The 21098-nt window shown below is 57.3% G+C and overlaps 1 protein-coding gene across 7 annotated transcripts; it reads right to left on the bottom strand.

Annotated features, from left to right (window-relative positions):
* Positions 1 to 653: 653 nt before the first annotated feature.
* Positions 654 to 20938, bottom strand: ATP8B2 (ATPase phospholipid transporting 8B2). 7 transcript variants are annotated; one of them, XM_072732432.1, is made up of 28 exons: positions 20781 to 20938; positions 18925 to 18992; positions 16966 to 17024; positions 16554 to 16667; positions 16332 to 16430; positions 15988 to 16049; positions 15820 to 15892; positions 15044 to 15114; positions 14735 to 14814; positions 13739 to 13897; positions 13447 to 13535; positions 11669 to 11865; positions 9553 to 9761; positions 8850 to 8893; positions 8399 to 8564; positions 8101 to 8289; positions 7836 to 7951; positions 7584 to 7748; positions 7386 to 7497; positions 7179 to 7284; positions 6949 to 7093; positions 6618 to 6801; positions 6305 to 6528; positions 6068 to 6151; positions 5522 to 5767; positions 5239 to 5377; positions 2407 to 2537; positions 654 to 2154 (listed from the first exon to the last, which is right to left on the bottom strand). In XM_072732432.1, the coding sequence occupies exons 2-28, from the start codon at positions 18953 to 18955 to the stop codon at positions 1876 to 1878; spliced, it is 3573 nt and encodes a 1190-aa protein (XP_072588533.1). In that variant the 5' UTR covers positions 18956 to 18992; positions 20781 to 20938; the 3' UTR covers positions 654 to 1875. The 7 variants fall into 7 exon arrangements, with proteins under 7 accessions (XP_072588533.1, XP_072588534.1, XP_072588535.1 ...); XM_072732433.1 differs by lacking the exon at positions 20781 to 20938 and adding an exon at positions 20294 to 20350; XM_072732434.1 differs by lacking the exon at positions 20781 to 20938 and adding an exon at positions 19114 to 19435.
* Positions 20939 to 21098: the final 160 nt, after the last annotated feature.

The following is a 21098-nucleotide window of genomic DNA, read 5'->3' as shown; positions in this document are numbered from 1 at the left end:
GCCAGTGGGAAAACATGATGTCAGGGTAAAAAGTCAACATACAGTATTTACCTGGTTCTTTCCCCACCCACCTGGCTGTGTTAGGACTGTGTGGAGCACTTATTTGCAAAAGCAAACAGTTCGAGGCCCTAATCGTGAAAGCCGTCATCCAAACAGAGTGCCCAGGTCTGCTCACTGCTCCGCTGTCCAACTGAGACTCCATCCCAGGCAGTGTGCAGAGACCAGCCAGACCGTTTTCTCCACCTCAACATAGATCTACCCACTCAATTCCACTTTAAAAAGTTTGTCTTTGCATTTACCACCAGCCTTAATTAAATATTAGAAAAGAGACAAATTGCACACTTCTCAGAAACTGGAATTTTATAAAAAGGCATTTTTTCTCTTATGTCCATAAAATGATAGAATTCTTGCAAGTATAGAAATGTGTCATAAATTATACAGAATGTTCCTTAATTACAGCTCAATGCAACTTGGTACTGCCTCCCTCGCTAAAAAATGAGAGAGAACCAAAAAAATAATATATATATAGCTGTATATATATATATATTTATATATTTATATAATATAGACAAATCAAATATGAAAAAAAATCATTTCCTCTTTGGTATAAAAATCAGACTCTCACCTTGAGAGACACACAAACAGACATAATGTTGGGTTTGTAAACTGTATGGCCAAAGGGACTTCCCTGTCAAGCTTCCCCTGCCCACCTCCCCCCACCCCCCCACCTGGCCCACCTCCCTGGAGGCCCCCACAGGACACCTGCACAGCTCTCCCCACTCCGCACCAGTCCTTAGCAGCCCCCATACTACCAACACTGAACTGGTAACAACTAACTCGAGAGAAGCCTCATTTGGGGTGTAGATGGTGGGGAGAAAGGACAGCCACACCGGACCCTGCCAGGCACTGCTACCCCAGCCCCCAACCCCATGGAAGCCAGCCAGCGGGTCCTGCCTCGCCTCATCCCCCTCTTCCTCCACACCACTGCCTGCTGCCTGGACCATGCTGGGCCCGGAGGGCTGGGTTCCACTTGTTCAGTGCAGGAACATGCCAAATGGAGGAGGAAGACAGACACACTCTGCTGAACCCAGATCCACATCTAAAATGAACAGAATCTCTTTTTTTTGGACTGCATCTTACACCCAGCTCAGTGAAAATGACGGGGAGCCCGAAACCAGCAGGACTCATGGGTCCAGGGACTGATACTTGTGTCAAGGAAAGGAATAGCACATCCCCCTCAAGGTGAGGAGGGAATCAGCCTATCAGGGGGACAGTGCATCCCACCTCAGCCAGACCCAATAGAGGGCTCTGCAGCTGGATGGAGGTGCCCCTGAGCATCGGGATCTCAAGTCCTGCCATCCAGCCTGGTGGGGTGCTCCTGGGGGCCAGGTTCCTCTTCCCACAACACAGAAGTCGTTCAGAGGCCCCTTCCTCTTGCCAAATAAAAAACACAAAACCAAACTGGACATGACCACAAATCAAGGAGAGACATACACAACATGAGGGGCCCACAGGCCCCAGCAGGCCGCTGGCTTCCCGGCAGGATACATTCTTATGTGATTCAGGAACAGGGGCTCTCGGCCCCTCTGGGGAGTGGGAGTAAAAAAATACAGAGATTACAGTCTCCCCAGGGGCTCCAGGCAGGGCAGGGGCAGACCAATCTCAATCTCTTCCCGGTTTGGGTTCCACATCTGATCCCTTCCCAAGGTGGCTCCTGCTGGCCCTGCCTCTGCACTGCCCTTGGGCCCCCAGTCTCCCGGCCCCCCCGCCCAGAGATGCCGATGGGACAGTCTGCAGGGAGGGATGCGAGCATGGCTGGGGGCCTGCAGTCCCAAGTAGCTGGCCCCTCACGGCTGGACCGCCCCGCGGTCGCCGTCACTCCTTGAGAGACTTGTCGGCCGCACCGCAGGGGCTGCTGGCACTGTCACTCTTCTTCCTGCGTAGGCTCTCGATCCAGTTGGAGCTGGAGCGCGTGGCAAAGCTGGCCAGTGCCAGGGAGCTGAGCCGCATGTTCTTGCCTGACATAATGAGCTCCCCAAAGCCCTCCTGATGGGAGAAGGCATAGCCCGAGCGACGTGAACTGGTGCGGCCCACCCGCCGCAAGCATCGGTGCTGGGCCTTCTGCTTCTTTCTCACCAGCTGGGTATAGCGGACCTGGTGGGGGAAGCGCAGGAGATGGGGCCACGTCGGTGATGGTGACGGTGATGGTGATGGGGCGGACATCATGAGCTGGACCCCAGAGCCTCTGGGATGGGAATCACTAGGGCCGCACAGGTGATGGGCCCACAAACAGCAGGTGACCCTGTCAACACGCAGGCTCCCACAGCCAAGAAGATGCAGCCATGCGGCCCTCCGACATCCCGTCCTGGTCCCCAGTCCCCCAGATCCCTTGGCCCGACTGCTCACCGTGTCAGAGAGATCAGGCTTCAGACTCAGCTTAAGGAACCGGAAGGCGACAACAGGCATGATGCAGACGACCGTGGTGAGAGTGATGGTCAGCCACACAGTGGGCTGGGCCAGGGTGTTCTGGGCATTGCCTGAGGACACAAGCAGCCAGTGGCCAAGGGGTCACAGGCAGACCAGGGGCGCCCTATTAGCCCCGTCTCCATACCCGAGTCCTCCCTCCTCCCCAGATGTCTGACTCGCTGGAATCTCGGGCTCATCTCCTTTCCTGGATGTCCCTGCCGTCACCCCCTTGTCAATCCTGATTCCTCCTACAATGCCAGGCTCCATGTCCAAACTTCCCCGGGGGGAAACGGCGCAGCTCCAGCCTCCCCCACCCCAAACCCAGGTCACCATCTGAGCCTCCAAACTGGTCACCACTTTCCACCTTTGCCCTCAGAGCCGTCTCACCCAGAAAACCCTCACAGTGTCCTTTAAAAAGTCACAGATGGATTTCCGACACTTCTTGCTCATTACCTTCCAATGGCTTCCTATCATACTCAGATTAAAATTCAAAGTTCTGACCCTGAATAACAAGGGATTAAGGACCTGGACCAATTTTACCCCCCCGGACCAATTTTACCCCCCCCACCAACCAGCCAGGCCCTGCCTTTGAACTCCAACCTAGAACCTCACTTCCTCCACATACTCCTCCTCCGCCGCGGCCCCGCCTCCGCCCCGCCTCCACACGCCGCTTCACTGCAGCAGGGACCGCCTCCACAGCCCCTCCGCCGCCGCGGCCCCGCCTCCACACGCCCCTCCGCCGCCGCGGCCCCAACTCCACAGCCCCTCCTCCGCCGCGGCCCCGCCTCCACAGCCCCTCCTCCGCCGCGGCCCCGCCTCCACAGCCCCTCCGCCACCGCCCCGCCTCCACACGCCCCTCCTCCGCCGCGGCCCCGCCTCCACAGCCCTTCCTCCGCCGCGGCCCCGCCTCCACAGCCCTTCCGCCGCCGCGGCCCCCCCTCCACAGCCCCTCCGCCACCGCCCCGCCTCCACACGCCCCTCCTCCGCCGCGGCCCCGCCTCCACAGCCCTTCCTCCGCCGCGGCCCCGCCTCCACAGCCCTTCCGCCGCCGCGGCCCCGCCTCCACACGCCCCTCCGCCGCCGCGGCCCCAACTCCACAGCCCCTCCTCCGCCGCGGCCCCGCCTCCACAGCCCCTCCTCCGCCGCGGCCCCGCCTCCACAGCCCCGCCTCCGCCGCGGCCCCGCCTCCACAGCCCCGCCTCCGCCGCGGCCCCGCCTCCACAGCCCCTCCGCCACCGCCCCGCCTCCACACGCCCCTCCTCCGCCGCGGCCCCGCCTCCACACGCCCCTCCGCCGCCGCGGCCCCGCCTCCACAGCCCCGCCTCCGCCGCGGCCCCGCCGCGGCCCCGCCTCCACACGCCCCTCCTCCGCCGCGGCCCCGCCTCCACAGCCCTTCCTCCGCCGCGGCCCCGCCTCCACAACCCTTCCTCCGCCGCGGCCCCGCCTCCACAGCCCCTCCGCCGCGGCCCCGCCTCCACAGCCCCTCCGCCACCGCCCCGCCTCCACACGCCCCTCCGCCGCCGCGGCCCCGCCTCCACAGCCCCGCCTCCGCCTCCACAGCCCCGCCTCCGCCGCGGCCCCGCCTCCACAGCCCCGCCTCCGCCGCGGCCCCGCCTCCACACACCCCTCCTCTGCCACAGGGACCTCTAGGCAAGCCCCCCCAGCTCCTCTACTGCTTCCTCTTCCAGGCTCACTCTTCCTCTTTATTCAGATTTCTCTGTACCAAAGTTCTCTCTCTTCGGAGGGTCTTCCCTGACTCCTCTCCTCTCTCTACCCTGCTTAATGGTTTTTATAAGACTTTTTTTTTTAAAGATTTTTATTTATTTATTTGTGAGAGACACACAGAGAGCAGCAGAGACACAGGCAGAGGGAGAAGCAGGCTCCCTATGGGGAGCCCAACGTGGGACTCAATCCCAGGACCCAGGATCACACCCTGAGCTGAAGGCAGGTGTTCAACCACTGAGCCACCCAGGTGTCCCTATAAGACTTATTAATTCTAGACGTTTCACCTATTAATCCATAAACTGCCCTTCTGTCTCCCTGAAATACAAAGTCAAAGAGAGTGAGGAGAGCCTGCTCTGTCAACTACTGCATCCCCAGCACCCAGGACAGTGGGGGGCATACAGCAGGTGCCAACCACTCACCGAATGGATGGACAAACAGATCTAAATCCAACACACTGTGCCTCCCAAGCGGGCCCTCTCTACCACCTCCAGCCCCACCAGCACCAGGGCTGAAAGCCCAGTCACTACGGTAGCTCCTCAATGACCATCAGATTCATCTTTTTAAACTAATCCTCTCTCTTTCTTCAAAACAAACAAAAACTCCTAGTAAAACCAATCGAAATCTGACAGCCTGGCATTCTGACCCCTCCCACTCCCTGGCTTTCTAGCCTCTCATCCAGTCCACTTACACTTCCAGCTCTCTGGCCTGGAATCAGACTCTTGTCCTGGCTCTGCTGGCAGTGGCCTCCCTGGGGGTTGTCCCTGACCACCCCGACCAGTCGTCTTGCTGACCATGAGGTCTGCCACCACTTGACCTCCCTTTGAGCCTGACTTCCATGTCCTGGCAGGACTTTCTTCACTTTAGTGGACGTGGGGGCCCTCTGAGGGCCAGGTCTGGGTCACAGACACCCAGACGTGCCCGCAGCACTTGCAGAACCCCCGACAGAGAGGAGTGCTGAACAAATGCTCACAACATGCCGATGAGCTATTGACTCCCTTCATCACAGAACAGCCCCTACTGATTCAAGAAGAAGCCACAGGGACTCACCCACAAACCGGAACTGGTTTGGAAACATATCGAAGAGCCCATTGCTGTGCATGGCAAAGAGGATGGCGAAGTAAACAGCTAGGCTGCCCCAGATGAAGAAGTGGTTGATGGCTGTCCAATAGCCTGTGTCCAGCCCAATCTGGGAAAAGCAGGTGTCACAGGCAGAAAGAGCATCCCCCCCAACCCTTCCCCATAACAGGAAGAGAACTTAGTGCCCAGGATGGTCGCATGGACAGGAGGCTTACTCCTTCCAGGGGAGGGCAGGCCCTGGTCTGCCTCATACCTGCACGCTGACCACGATGACCAATGAAGTAGCCACAGTGACTGCAAAAGACTGGTAGTCAGCCAGCTGGGTGCCATCATCCCGAGTAGCCTCAGCAAACACCCCATAGGGGATGAAGAACATGAGCACGGAGGTATAGATGCCTCGGGCAATGCAGATGAAAAATTGGCGTTTGTTGAAGAGCAGGTTCAGCTGGCCTGGTTCATACAGCTTAGGGTACTCCATGCTCCGTTGCTCAGGGACGTCCTGCATGCAGGGGGCCAGGCGGGCCAGGAGGCCTCAGGAGGGATAAGGGTACAGCCCACCCTGGCCGCCTCCTTCCCAAATTCTTTCATAGCGATATCCAACCTCAAGCGCCCCCCATCCATCTTTGTTCAGCAACCAGGAAAGTCACAGGGCGGCTGCAACTGAGCCGGAGCATCAGCCACAGCCTCCTGTGTGTGGAGCACAGCCTGCCTGGGCCCCGTCCGTGTGCTTCCTCCCCAGAGTAGCCCTTCCCTGCCCCCAGGCCCCCCGACCCCACCCCCCCCCCGCCATGTCCCTTACCTGGTCAAAGACCCCCATGGCTAGGACCGGAAGGGACGTGTACACGATGTTATAAAGGGTGATAAAATACTGATCGTAGACGGTCTGGGAAGAGAACAGAGACCAAGACAGGAGTAAATACAGTCCTTCTTCAGGCAAAAGAAGGCTGCTCAGGGGCATGCAGGGCCCTAAGAGATTATCTGGAGCCTGTCTCTGCTCCCTCACAGACAGGCAAGCAGTGGGCTGTGGGCACCATACCTGGGCAGAGAAGCCGCAGAAGAAGCCAAACCAGAAGTGGACCATGGTGAAGGCAAAGTTCTTGTAGAAGAAATAGCAGAGGAACTTGCACATGCGCAGGTAGGACCAGCGCCCGTGGACCAGCAAGAGGCGCTGCAGGAACTTGAACTGGGAGAAGGAGTAGTCGGAGGCCAGCACAGCCTGGATGCCCTCCTGTCCACTGATGCCCACGCCAATGTGAGCCGCTGCAGAGACGAGAGTGCAGAGGATCCCACACCCAGCACCCCAGCAGGGCAGAGCCTCCCCAGCCCCCGCCCTGCAAATCCACACTCACTTTTGATCATGCTGACATCGTTGGCTCCATCCCCAATGGCGAGGGTCACGGCTTTCTTGTGTTTCTTAACCAGCTCCACCACTTGTGCCTTCTGCAGAGGGGTCACGCGGCAGCAGATGACAGCTTTGCACGCACAGGCCGTCTCCAGAAACTCCAGCTCCATGTCTGCCTCCAACGCATGGGCCTGGAACACAGAGCCTGAGAGAGCCCCACCTTCCCCGGGGTAGGCCCCACTGAGGTCAGGGCAGAAAGCACAGGGTAAGACGAACGGCCCTGTGGGGAGAAGCATGCTCTGGAAGGACTGTGCCGCGGGAAGCATGGGGATGCTCACCAGGCTGTGCCCGTTGATGACCAGAGCATACTCGCCAGCCACGGCCTCCAGGACAGAGGTGAGCTTGGCGGACGAACGCCTCTCCTGGCAAGTGAAGCCGTTTCCCACCGAGTGGGACGCATCCATCATCTTCTCCCGGGCTTTCCTGGGAAGGGGAAATGCCACCGTGGGCTTCCAGACGAGCGGGGGCTTCGAAGCACAGGACGTCCGCCTGCAAGGCCTCCATCTACCTGAGCTCCTCCCGTACTTCCAGGACAGTGTGGCCAGTGACCACGAACACCTCTGTCATGTCGTCCGTCAGCATCTTGCAAGAATAGCCGATGTTCACGGCCGTCTCTACCAATAGAGAGAGAGTGAGGTCAGCACGCCCTCCAGCCCGAGGTCCTAGGCTCAGGCTGGGCCCAGATGCAGCTTCCTCTGCCCCGCTGAGCTCTCACCTTGCTTATCTCCAGTCAGTACCCAAATCTTGATGTTGGCCAGCGTCAGGAGGGCAATTGTCTCCGGGACCCCCTGCTGAAGCTTGTCCTCAATGGCTGTTGCACCCAGCAACTGAAAATACCACAAGGGTTCCAGACAGAAGAGGCCCAGGTGTGAGTCCCCCCACGACCACCCTTGGCCCACCGTGTGGCCCATACCACCATGTCGCTCTCAACCTCCTCGTACACGCTGGCCAGCCTGTCCTCCCGGCTGTCCTGGGCCAGGCTGGCTTGCAGCCGCCTCTGGGCCCACGCCCCATAATACTCTTCATCCAGATCCTTGTAGGCCAGAACCAGGGTCCTCAGCCCTTCCCCTGCATACTCCTGGGAACAGAGCCGAGAAGGTCACCGTCTCCCCCAGCTCCCATGACACTGAGGTCAGAACCACAAGGCCTCTCTCATCACACCTACATTCAGGTGGTCAGTGGTGGTGCTGAGCAGTTCCGGGGTGGACGGGTGGAGTCTGTCCAGCAGGAGAGTGTCAGCCCCTTTGCAGTAGAGTCGGATCCTCCCTTCTGGATTGCGCACTATGATCACAGCATGGGGAAAAGACCCAGAAAGACTCAGGCAGGCAAAAACCCCCCAATCTAACACGAACAAAGGCCACCCAGCCCCTCACCCACCCCAGGCCTTTATGCTGCCCCAAACACCCCCCCGCAGCCAGGCCTGGCCTCACCGATGACTGACATCCGCTTGCGGATATTATTGAAGTCCAGGATGGCCAGCAGCTGATAGGTGACGGCTGTGCCCATCTCGTGGACAGTGATGGTTTTGGGGGTGCGAGAGCGGAATACAAAACCGAAGTTCCTGGCTGCGGTGACCAGGGCCCCCTCGTCCGGGGACTGAGCCTTGTAGTACAGCTCCCCTGGGTGGGGAGGAAGGCACGAGCAGTGTTAGCAGCTGCCTGGGCCTCATGTCCTGCCCAAGAAGCCCCTGCCAGACTGGGGACAGTGCCAGCTAGCCCCTAGGCTCACCTTCGTTCTTTTCTTCTGACATGACAGTATGACACAGAGAAAGGAGGCGGAAGAACTCATGCGTGTGGGGGTCTCCCATCTTGACAGCCTCCAAGAGCGTAGAGTCCCAAAATAAGAACTTCTTGTCGGCCAGAGGATTGAAGGAGAAGTCGACGGGCTCTGGTCTCTAGACAAGTCAGGAGAGCAACAAGCAGAGGCCGAGCCGTCAGGTTGCACCGCGGAGGGCTGTCCTTGCCTATTGTTCCTTGCCCTTCCAGAGGACAGCTCAGGACCCTGTGCCCTGCGGGCCCCAGATCCTCCCTTCTCCTACCAGTTCTTCCTGAAAACACACATTTCTCCCAACAGCCTCCACTTCTGGACCAAAGAACACTCCCCTCCTTACCATGCCCACTGTTACTGGGTGGGTGCCCCGCATTGTCGGCACAGAGTGACTATGGAGGCCAGACCTTACCTCTCCCAATTCAGCCTTGTGTCCCAGGACATCAAACACGTCCCCTGCACGTAGCCAGGACAGAAGGAGACATCAAGTCAGAGCTATGAGCCTTGGGGAGGAGCCTCTAGGATAGAATCCCTGCAGGCATCTGGAACCCTCAACCCCAACCACCAAGCCACAGTCACAGGATTGCATTGCGGACCTCAAAACCCCACTCACGGCCGCCCCTACCCCCACCAGCTCTCCTGCTGGGACCCCAGGCCCCTCGGATGCCCTCACCCTGCAGGCCTCACCCCACATGCTAGCCGCAGGCCCGGGTTAGCACTGAGGGAGCTCCGTCTGCCTTGGAGTCGGGCCTCACACACCCCGTGGCTCGGCTGCGAGGCCACACTGGAGACCACGGTCACATTCCAGAAACTCCCAAGGGCACTGAACAGCAGGGTGGGGAGGGTCTAGCACCCCCTTTGCCACGATGCCGCCCTACACGGCTGCGGGGCTGAGACCAGGGGCAGGGCATCAGCAGAGGAAGGGGAGGCACTCTGCGCTGCATCCTGACCCTGGGATACAGAGCCCATGAGGTCCCAGCCCTACAGACCCGAGCAGGAGGGAACAAATCCCAAATGACAAGGTGAGCGCAGGCGCCCCTTGTGTGTGAGGGGAGCCCCTCAGGGGGGGAGCCCCTCAGAGGGGAATGGGGTAGCCTGGGTCAGCGCAGCCCTACCGTAGCTGTGGCCGCTGATGGAGCACTTGCTGAAGACCATGATGTTCTGGGTGAGGGTGCCCGTCTTGTCAGAAAACACATACTCCACCTGACCCAGCTCCTCATTCAGGGTGGTGGTGCGCGCCTCAGCAGGTGTCCGCTTCTTCGCACAAAACATTTTCTTGTCCCAATTGATGAAGTAGCTGTGGCCCAGGCGGATGACTTCCACACTGCACAGGGGACCAGTGGTGAGGCCCAGGCAGGAGCAGAGGAGGGCCCCCCAATGGGCCTTTGCCACAGGCCACCCTGCCCTGCCTGGGGAGGGAGACAGGATGGATGGAGGGGACACCCAGGCATGGACACCTGGGCGGGAATGGCCAGGGGACCCTGAGAGTGCCTCCGGCCCCGGAGCCCGACCCTCAGGGACTCTCCAGACACGAAGGTGCAGAGGGCCTGGGGCCTGGAGCAGGCAGACAGACGGGATGGATAGCAGGGAGGGGGTGCACACAAGGCACCAGGCCGGGTCTTACCTCAGGACTAACAACACAGAAACCATGCAGAGAAAACAAGAGAAAGTGTGTGAAGGAAGGAAGAGAAGCGAGAGCTGGTGAGAGCCCTGGCCCCTCATGGCCCGTGGCGCAGTGCAGGGCGGCCCCACACGGGGACATGGGACTGACTGCAGGGGGAAGTAACCCCGGCAACCCAGCTCGGCACTTCCCTCCGACCCCAGGCCTAGGTCCACTGTCCTCTTGCTTGGGAAGGAGACCAAGCCAGGGGCAGCCTGGAATCCCGCATGACGCTTGCTGCCAAGAGGGGTCCCCGCACCTTCCCCCCACTATGTGGCTCACCCCCAACACAGCCCGTAACCTCATCAGACTCGGCAAGAGGCTTAGTGGCTACCTCGGACACTGGATGAGCAGCAAGCCCAAGATGGAAGTCAGATAGCAGACCCACGGCAGCAGTGACCACCCTGTGTCTCCCAGCGCCAGGTCCTCCAATCTAGTCTCTGCCCCCCACCCCCTCCCCTACAACATCTATGAGGATAGGATAGGAACTCCGGTGGCCCTGGGCCTCCCAAGGTCATGTGGCCTGGGAGCCAGCGGCCAACATTGTGGGCGCTAGGGCAGTGGGGTGGTGGAGAGACCACAGCGGCACCTGGGGAGGCTGTGTGAATGATGCTGAGCCCTTGGCAAGAGTCCCGAGCATCCAGACAGGATTTCCTTTGCCACATACCAGGCACCCTTACCTCCCATGCGGTAAGTACACAGGGAAGGGGCTGTCTTCCCTCTTCCCCTCCCACTTATGCTTACAGGCCCAGGCCCCATTCATATTCTCTGCACCCAGACATCCCAGTGTCTCCTAGACCCTGTTCATGCTGCTCACTCTGCCAGCCAACACTTCCTGAAGCATTCCTGGAACTTTTTTTTTAAAGAATCTTTCAATGGTTTACTAAATACAAAGTCCACTGACAGAACATCATCAAGAACCAGTTCAGCTGCCCAGTCATGCTCTGTGCTGCTGCCAAACAATGACCATACCTAGGGTCCCATGTCCATGCCTTCAACTTCATCCAGCCCAGTCATCTCTTCCAAGAAGTCCTCCCTGATTAACTACCCAGGGAATGGTGGTCTTCCCACTCCGTGCCTCCCATGTGACATCACAATGGGAATGTGGGGTACCATGTGTCACCCTGCTGGCATCTCTCCTCCTTCCTAGCCCGCTGCTGGTGACAGCAGAACCCTCCTGTACACCTGTGACCCCTCATGCTCCATACTAGCCTACAGGGAGAATGACTCCCAGGGCACTTGCTCCTGATTTGTTTTAGATTTCTCTATGAGGCTGAAGCACCTGGAGGGAAGGTGGCCCATCCTCAACATGTCTTTGCAGATGGCACAGCACAAATTTGGCACGTAAGCAACATGTACTGCATAAATCGATATGGTTTTGGTTCTAATACAGTCCAAAGGGCCAGGAAACCGTGATGAAGCTTGCTCCACACACAGATAAACAGAGTACAAGATACTTAAGGCCTAAAAAGGAGCTCCAGGTTCTTGCCCAAAGGTTTTGTTTTCAGAGAAAAGTCTGCCAAGGGACCACCTGGGCATCTTGGGAGACCCGGGGCAGAACAAGTGCTTACCTGACATAGAGCGATATGGGCACAACGGTGTTGAGGATGATGATGTAAGACCAAAAGGAGAGGAAGCCAGAGAAGAAGGCACTGTTCACTGCCTCGTCCCAGGGCAGGTAAACCTGGAAGCGCGTCCCAACCTCATGCTCCCAGATGGCATTGCCAATGGCCAGGATCACCCCCATACACACCAGGAATCCAAAAATCTGGTGAGGAATGAGAAGCAGAGGCTAGGCTGCCACTTATGAAGCTCCCAAAACCAAGCACACCCCTGAAGATCAGCACTCATACCCTAAATCCTCAAAAGCGCAGGCATCTTTAAAATGCTGGCATGAAAAAAAAAAGTAAAATAAAATAACATAAAATAACATAACATAACATAACATAACAAAATAAAATAAAATAAAATAAAATAAAATAAAATGCTGGCATGTTCTCCTGGGAAGCACTCAGAACTGGTAAAAGGTTACAGCTGACCAACAATCATGTGACCCTCGCTCTGAACATTTCTTAACCATGTGACGTGGGAGCTCAGACACCTGTACAGCTTCCAAACGGACACACTGGGGCCCTTCCCAGACAATCAGAGGGGGTGCAAGCGAGCTACCCTCAACGTGACAAGGCAGCTCGTCCATCTACCTGAACTGAGCCTCCACAAGCCAACAAAAATGTCAAGTTTCTGTAATGTTCACCATCTCATATAAATTGCCAGAAAAAATTTTTACCCTGGGAAACAAATTTTATCTTCATAAATATAGATTATTTGAAAGTAAAACATCTTTTAAAGATCGTAAAAGATTCTTTTAAAGATTTAAATCTTGTAACCCCCGAAAAAGGTTCAGAAGAAGATTCTCTGGTGGTTAAAAGAATAAAGCTGAGACTGATTTCAGACATGTTTCTGAAGCTCCATCCACCATGGAGGCTTCGTAACCAAACAGGAATTGCCCAGGGGCCCAAGGACCGCCAGGGGGCGATATAAGCCTGTGCATGAGAGACTCAACAACCCTTGGCAGCGAGGTTTCAGCAAACCCTTTAAGGCTGGGCTGGCCCCAACCCTGGCAAGCTGGCATGTGGGGGGTCAGCAGCAGGCAGTGGGGGTGCAAGAAGAGGAGGAGAACCCAACAAGGAGCTCAAATTTCTAGTCAAACAAGACAAGGATTCAGGAATGGTCAAAAACTAAAACAGAGTCTTTTCCTTTGGAATCATCCACTCTTAGAAGTCTGGGGAGGGACACCTGGGTGGCTCAGTGGTTGAGCATTTGCCTTTGGCTCAGGACATGATCCTGGGGTCCAGGATGGAGTCCCACATTAAGCTCCTTGTGGGGAGCCTGCTTCTCCCTCTTCCTGTGTGTCCCTGCCTCTCTTTGTCTCTCATGAATAAATAAATAAAATCTTTCTTAAAAAAAAAAGTCAGGGGAAAAGACCCCATTCATTATCCATCTGCCAAATGGAAATTTTTCTTTTAATTCCCTCTCCATCCCCATGAAGGCCTCCTTGTCCCTGCCAAAAGCAAACAGAAGGTCACATGCTGCAGCAAAGTACCACCATAACTGCAATCCAGAGAAGGGAAGATCTGTTTTAGCTCTCATCCAGTCCTTGATTCATCCACGTTCTGAAGGTTCTTTTAAATAACATCTACCAAGGCTCAAGGGAGCCTGAAATAAACGCTGCCTTTGAGTGGCTGACCTGTCAGTGGCTTCACTGCCAAAACCTGCAGCCTGACTACTGACCAGGGAGGGGAGGTGGGAGCAACGAGAACTGCCCGGGGACTCCTGGGAGGAGACTCACCCAGAGCACCAGTGTATTCATTAGGCGATCAATACTTGTTCTCTTGAACTTGGTCCTGCCACTGTTCTGCATCAGCTTAGTGTCAGGACCTAGAAAGGAATGGGAGAAGCTGGGGAAGCCAAACCACCAATGTGCCTCTGGGTTTTTACCCCCATCACCAGACTACAGGACCTCAGGGTGGAGCAGTGATGCTGGCTGGAAATGTGCCTGGACAGAGGGCTCCTCCAGCTCCCCGGAGGGCGGCTATGGCTCCACCACTCACTCTGCATTCCTGGGGCCCTGGGAGGCTCACCTGCAAAGACGACCAGCCCAAAGCACCACTCGGTGTTCCGCAGCACGCAGCCTCGCAGGAGCATGTTCTGGTTGCTCAGGGGGAACTTGCTCTCCTTCCAGTAAAGGGTCCCACTGAACTTGTCCAGCTTGTTGTTGGGAGGCTCGCAGACGACCTCACCTGAGCAGGAGACAGAATGCTGCCATTCCAGGCGCCGTTGACAGCCTTCCTATGAGCCAAGATACAGCTGAGAGAGGTGCCTCTGCACGCCGCCAGGGGCTGAGGTTTGGTGACTTAGCAGGAGGAAAGAGCTGGCATGAACGGATATTAAAGGTACACATACCCTCCGGCCCTGTGATCCCACTGCGGGGACTCTGTTCTACAGAAACAACAGCATACGTCACAATGGGTTTACTCAAGCATTCTCTGAACAGCAAAAAACTGGCAATGGAATGGTCAAGCAACATTGTACTGCATCAGCTCTGAGGAACATGACACAGCCAGTAAAAGGAACGAGGGAGGTTTCTGTAAACCACGATGCAACAAGATAACCTGATGGACTTAATAGGTAAGGAAAGGCAGGTGTGGAGATTTGGGTGCAGTACGATCCCAGGGCTTGGTACTCACATCTGTATAAACAGTGTGGACAGATAACGCACTAAAGGACCAGGGCATAAAGGACCAGGGCACCTGGCTACCTAACAGGGTGGAAGGGAGGAGGTGTTTTTCTTATACACACTAAAGTCTGGCCTTCTAACATATACCACTATTTGGAGCCAGATAAGAATAAACTGAATTTCTCTCAACACACACAGCAAGGAGGGAGGTATCAGCCATGAAGACCTCCTGTAACAGCCATGAACTCAAAAGTAGTGGTAGCCCCCTTACATTGCTGACACTCCTCCACAAAGAAAAATCCAGGGAGCTGCATCACAGCAAAACAGAGAAGGTACAACTGAAACCCCAAAACCCAACCCACCTCCTCTACCTGAAAGCCGCTTCTCCAAAATCACTCACCATCAAACTTGGCGAGCCTACTGATGTCTCCCAACTCCGAGGTGACTGGGATTGCCTGGCGCACTTTCATGTTGGTCTCTCTGGAAGGACAGCGTCCCTAAGTCCTGGCTCCCTTCACTTCCTCTAGACTCTATCTGGGAGCACCTGACCTTGGGGCATCACCTTCATTACTGAGTGTATAATACTTCCACATACCCAAAGCCTTTCTGATCCCTAAATTTTTCAAAAGGTAGAGATCCCAGACCTGGTAATCTCTTCCAAAAAATTAGCTTTTTACCCTTAAGGAGACAGAAAATTTGTGACACTCACCCATCAAGTTCTGCTGTCTCTATGTAACACAGGCCATGGGGCTCACTGCTGCAAAGGAGGAGGAGATCCGCCTAGAGAGAAAGCCTGGTGAGAAGCCTGACAGCCAGCTCTCCACTCGCAATGCACTCCTTGCTGATCCTTCCTTCCCCTAAGGATTCTTGGTTTGCTTAGTCCCAAGTGTGAATGGCTAGAAAGAAGCCAGCCCAGGTATATTAATATGGCACAAAGGCTTCCCACCCGGGGCACCTCAGGGGCTCAGTCGGTTAAGCATCGGACTCTTGATTTCAGCTCAGATCGTGATCTGAGGGTGGTGAGATGGAGCTCTTTGATGGGCTCTGCACTGAGAGTGGAGACTGCTTATGATTCTCCTCTCCCTCTGCCCCTCCCCCTTTCACATGTGCGCACACATGCACTCTCTCAAAAAGTAAATAAATAGGGCAGCCCTGGTGGTGCAGCAGTTTAGCGCCACCTGCAGCCCGGGGTGTGATCCTGGAGACCCGGGATCAAGTCCCGCGTCAGCTCCCTGCATAGAGCCTGCTTCTCCCTCTGCCTGTGTCTCTGCCTCTCTCTCTCTCTGTATCTCTCATGAATAAGTAAATAGAAAAAAAAAAAGTCAATAAATAAAATTAAATTTAAAAAAAGAAGCTCCCCACTCAAGAAAGTTCAATCCACAGATAATTATGAGACAGTAATAAATGAAGAAAGACTCATTTCTTTCTGCCAAAAAAAAAAAGAGGAAGAGACTTGTAGGCCCAGAGGGCCACCTTGTCCCTTACCGCCACAAACTGATTATTTTCTAGCTTGATAATATCACCAACACAGACATTCATCCACTGCTCTTGCTGGAGGCTGAGGCAATGAGAAGACAGAGAAGAAGCCGTCAGAGAGAAGTTCCCAGGGGGCCCCTTCCTCCTGGCGGCCTTCTGTCTCCAACAGATACTCACCTTCCATTGATGAGCACTTGAGACTGCCGGTTATTCACCTGGTTATCACTCTTGTGGCGGAACTGAAAAGAACTAAGAACAGTAAGACACCTTCCTTTCCCCCCCTCCTAGGGACTGAGATGATCAGTGGGATGCAATGTGTGCTGGGGTCCTCATCTCCAGTGCACCTATCCACAGATTGCCTCTCTCTGTGGCTCTGCCCCCTGCCCTTGGCCAAGATGCCACGGATCTAGGGGCCAGGTGGGGGATGGCATGGTCCCCAAGGACCAGTCCCAGGCAGAGGAGAGCATGTTGGGAGTAGGGGTGAGGAAGACATGCAGGAATGGAAGAATGGAAGCACTCACATAGTCATCAGTGGCATCTTTCACAGCTGTGATGGCAAGGACAAGAACCAAAGGCACGATGGTGGTGAACCAGGACAGGGAAGACACCTGCGGGATCAACTGCAAGGGAAAAGAGGGCATGGCTCTGAGGCCCCATCCCATGTGCCTCAACCCCCTAATCTGACCTTGCTCCTAGACTTTACTTGGCTTCGTGAGTTGCAAGTTTCCCTATAGGACACTCACCTGCAGAATGAGAAGGAACAGGAAGTAGGTATTGGCAACTTCCTGGAACTGCTCAAAGAGGTTGACGGGCAGGAAGGTGAGAATATTGTACTTGGAGGTTTTGATGCAGTTACTCTGCGACAATGGGAGAGAAGATCACCAGACAGCCTCCATTCCCAACGCAGAACCAGGAGGAGGTTGCCCCCTGCTTCGACACTTCCCAAACCTCTGCCCCTAAAAGCTAGTAATCACAGGTGTGGGAGGGGGAAGTAGCGGAGAGAAGACAGTCTTGTGGGGTCCAGGTGAAGGCAAGAAAAAATAGGTATGGAAAGAGGCTGGGGGGTGGGGTTCCCTGCCCTGGCCCCAGCCTAAAGGTGGCCTGTGCCCTCTGGCCCTCAGGAGGAGGGAGCGGGTGGGGGCTACAGTCACTCACCGCATACTGGAACTTCTCGTTGTATTCTCGGTCATTGGCTCGTGCCCTCCTTTCTTCTTCTGCAATAGAACGATGCTGCAATCAGGAGGAGCAAACGGGAGGCCTGACAAGATGTCAGGCCTACCCATTTTGTGGGGTTTCCAGGGAGGGCCCTTGGCTCTTTCCAGAGTACTCAATTTTAAGGAGCTGGTGCCACATGTGAGGTGTCACTCGGTTCTTCCCTCTTACCACCAGCCTGGCCAATCGGCTCTGCAGGCATTCATTCACAAGACAAGACCAACAAGTCAAGGTCTTCTGCTAGGGGCACTCACATCCCCTCCCCCACCCCTTTAATTAACACCTTAGTCATTATGGCCTCAGGAATCCTCAGAGGAACAGCAGCTGCAGACAAAGACCTTCCTTCCCCTGGGAGCCCCTGCAGATCTGGTTGGGGCACTGCTCTCTTCCTAACCTGGGGGTGGGGTGAGTGGCAAGACGGTGGTCACCAGGTCACTGCTCTGCAACTGCTCTGCGGCAGCATCCCAGCTCACAGCCCCACGTGCATACCCCCTCCAGGAGCCTTTGCTCATCACATGTCACCAGCAGAGCCTTCTGACTGGCCCACAATGACATCACCTTATTTCAAAGCTCGTCTTCAGGCAGGAGAAGGGGGGTCAGGGATATGGGTCATGCAGACCAAGACAGCAACAGCAGTGAAGGAGGCAGGAACACCGTGGACTTTACAGGGCTGGCCACCTGCACACCTCGCCCTCAAACAACTACCACTAACTGAGTGACAGATGCGCTACACCCATCTTCAACACCCGCTGATGGGGGACGGCAGGCACCAAGTCCATGTCCCAGAACATGGGGCTGTCCTGTGAAGGGTCCTCCAGCCCACCTCTGAGGGACACAAGGGCCACAGGCCGAAAAAGAGGGGCTTCCTGGGGGGGCAGGCAACACAAGGCACTCAACCTATGCTGAAGCCAAAGGCAGGATTCCAGGCCCCTGCCACCAGCCTTGCAAAAACCCCTGCAGAACTCAGTACAGCACCCTCTGCCTACTCAAGGCTCCTTCCCGCGTGGCACTTTACTCCCAGAAACCTCCCCGGGGGGCCTGGGGCCTGAGCCCCCAGCATCCTCTCCAAGGACCATGCAAGAGAGAGGCGGGAGCAGACCCTCTGGAGCCAGGATCTCAGGGCCTGGCAAGGAGAGGCCCAGGGAAAGCTGGGGAAGGCTGCGGACAACACAACTTGGGGGAGGGGGGCACGAGCTCAGGAGAGCTACTAGGCGCCGCCTCCCGTTACCTGTCCCCCAAGAGGGCTTCTTTCTGCTCCAGGAGGGGGGCGCCCCGGCCCGGGCCCACTTCTCGGGCATCTCCTTGGGGACCGTCATGATCCCGGTTTGAGCGGGGGAGAGCGGGCGGTCCGCGGTCGTCCTCGGCCTCAGCGGCGCCGACGCGGCAGCCCCCCGGGCAGGCGCACCAGCCGCGGCCGCTCACAGGGGAGCCCCGGCCGTCGGGCGCGCGCCTCACCTGCAGCCCGGGCCATGCCCGCGGCCGCCGCCCCCAACCCCGCCGCCCGCGCGCCCAGTGGCCGGAGCGCCGCGGCCCGGCTCCACCCTCCGCCCGCCCCCGGTCCGCAGGGCAGCGCTTGCCAGCGCCGCGTAGGCGAAGCCCGCGAAGCCCCGCCCCTGGGGGGGGCAGCGTTGTCTGGGTAACCGCTTTCCTCCCGCCCCCGCCCGCAGGAAAAGCGGGAGGGCCGGAGGGATGGAGAAAGGAGAAGAGACGTGGGAACCCAGTGCCCCAGGCCCTAGGCAAGGCGCTCAGGTGCCCCGGGCGCCCCGGGCTCCCCCCAGGGTTGTGATCCGCCCTCCCCCAGATTCACTGCGGCTAGTCCGTCCCTCAGCTCCCGGAGCCACAGTGAAACACCCAGTCTCAATGACACAGGGCCTCCACTCCCCCCCCCCGCCCCCGTCTTACCTGGGGGGCGCTTTTGTGCACACAGTGCCATCTCACCCAGCAAGGTCCCAGCAATCCCATGGGAGACCCTGCAGGAAGGTGACATATGTGTGAGGTCAGAAAGCCAAGGGTAACCCTTCATTCCCCTCTGCAGAGGCCTCAGCCCTGGATACGTGTGTGTCAGAACTGCCAGTCTACAAAAGCCAAGACCTGCAGAGAAGGAAGCAGACAAGGAGAAATGGCCAGACAGACAGGAGGAGCACAGCACTCAGGGTACCCATCCCCGCAGCAATGGATGCTCCCCTGTGCCCTCCTGGTGGCCATGAGAGGTGCCTGTGTTTACTGGAAGACAGGGTTTCCAAAGGGTAGGGTGGAGGGAACCTGAGCCAGGAAACACCTGGCAGAGCCTCAGGAAACAGTGGGCAAGCTCCACCCTTCTCAAAATGCTTATAATCTTGCCATCCCACACTGCTGGGGCTTCCATTCTCACCTCCTCCAGGGGAGCTCACACTACAGGCCTGGGCTTCATTTCCTGAACAGGTCCCCAAACCACTTCCTCTCACTTCCTGGGTCAGCAGAGGGGCCTTGCCCACTGTGCTGGGGAGTCACCCTCTCTCTCCCTCCCCACAAGCCCAGCCCTGCCAGGATGGCAGTAGATACAGGCTCAGGGAGCATCACACAGGCCTTTGTTTTTCCTTCCAGCTTATCATGTCCCTTTCACCTAAAAAGGTAAAAGGTCTGGCCTAGGAGACAGGGTCAGAGCCTCATCCCTATTGCCAGCCAGGCCCTGGGTCCTCTTGTCACCTCCTCTTTCTCTGTCTGGGTGAAAAGCCTTCCCCCTCATCTGTTCCCTTGTCCTGGGCCTCTGAGGCACAGCCTGCCAGCCTGTCAGCCCAAAAAGATACTGATTGCCTGTCTGACCAACCTCTATAATTACAGACTCTGGCCACAGCCTGTCACCCACACCAGCCATCCCTTTACTAACTCAGACTCCCTTTCTGAACCCCAGGTCAGGCAGAAAGCCAGAAGTCCTCTTCCTCCCCGACCCTTCCCAACACTGATCTTGCCAAGGGTGCCTGGCTCAGGAGGAAAAAACTTCATCCATGTTTGGGAGATGCCAAGCCCTCCTCCAGGGGCCCTGGCCAGGGTCTCCACCCAGTCTAGAGCATGAGTCACAGCAGGGTGGGGTGTAGAGGAAGAGGCTAAAGGAGAAGATGGGAGGGTGGGCACCACAAGTTCCATAGCCAGCCCCGCCCTCCAAAAGAGAGTCCATCAAGAAACACCACCAGCCTGAAGATCTGGGCTTGAGTCCTACGAAAGAATTAATGAAGGGACCACACACACTCTTAGGATTCCCGAGTCTGGACACAGAGCAGGAAAGTTGTTTTACCTCTAAGGCCCTGGGGAGAATGAAAGCTGACTTGCTCCCAGAACTCATCCCCTCTGGGGGCCCTGGTGGGGAGGGAGCAAGAGTGGGAGACATGGGGGCAGGCACTCACTTCTCCCCAGGCTCCCACAGCCTGGGTTTCTTTAACACTAGGCACACCAGCCACGTTGCCCTGCCCATCACCCGGCCCCAGCCCCCTCTGCAGCCACATTTAGAATAAAAATAGCCGGCTCTGGGAGGAAGGCAGTGCTCCTCCTCTGGCCGGGCCCCCACTCCCTTCCAGCCCGAAGCCTAAGCCGGGAAGACGGACCCCTTCTCCCAGAGAAGGTTGGCAGGTCAAGGGGACGGCAGGAAATGGGATCCCGTACCCCTTCCGTGGTCAGGGTCAGACTCCTCCTGGGGCCCCCTCCAGAGACGCATCCCTCACCCTACAAGTGTCGCGCGGCACTCCCCGCCGCGCCGCCCCCTCCCTTCAGCCCCCCTGCCTCACCTCAGCGCGCGGCGCCGGGCGCCCGCCCCGGCCGCCCCGTCCAGCCCATGCCGGGGGCTGCGGCGGGGGGCGCTCGGCTCGGCTCCCCCGGGCTCCCGCCCCCAGCTGCAGCCCCGCTCCCCCGGGGCTCGGCCCGCTACTTTGTGTCAGTTTCGGCTGCAGCGGGGCGGAAGTGACGGAGTCGGCGGCAGAGGCGGGGGGCGGGCGGGGGCTTTGGGGAGGAGGAGAGGGTGAGGGAAGGAGGGAGCCGCCATCTTTGTGCGGGGCGGGGGATGGGGGGGTCTTAACCCCTCCGAGCCGTGGCCCCCGCCCCTCCCG

This window comes from Vulpes vulpes, chromosome 13 (assembly GCF_048418805.1).
Source record: "Vulpes vulpes isolate BD-2025 chromosome 13, VulVul3, whole genome shotgun sequence".
In the NCBI taxonomy this organism is placed as follows: domain Eukaryota; kingdom Metazoa; phylum Chordata; class Mammalia; order Carnivora; family Canidae; genus Vulpes; species Vulpes vulpes.
Note: the sequence above shows the minus strand (reverse complement) of the source record. Positions and strands in the feature narration are given on the sequence as shown.

Bases quoted from the DNA above. Each gene is read 5' to 3' on its own strand.
- ATP8B2 (XM_072732434.1), bottom strand. From the start codon at position 19,184: ATGGGTACCCTGAGTGCTGTGCTCCTCCTGTCTGTCTGGCCATTTCTC. The intron at 18,993-19,113 runs GTCTTGGCTTTT...ACCTTCCTGCAG, and splicing joins GTCTGCTTCCTTCTCTGCAG to GGTCTCCCATGGGATTGCTG. The intron at 7,094-7,178 runs GTAGATGGAGGC...TCCCCTTCCCAG, and splicing joins GAAGTACGGGAGGAGCTCAG to GAAAGCCCGGGAGAAGATGA.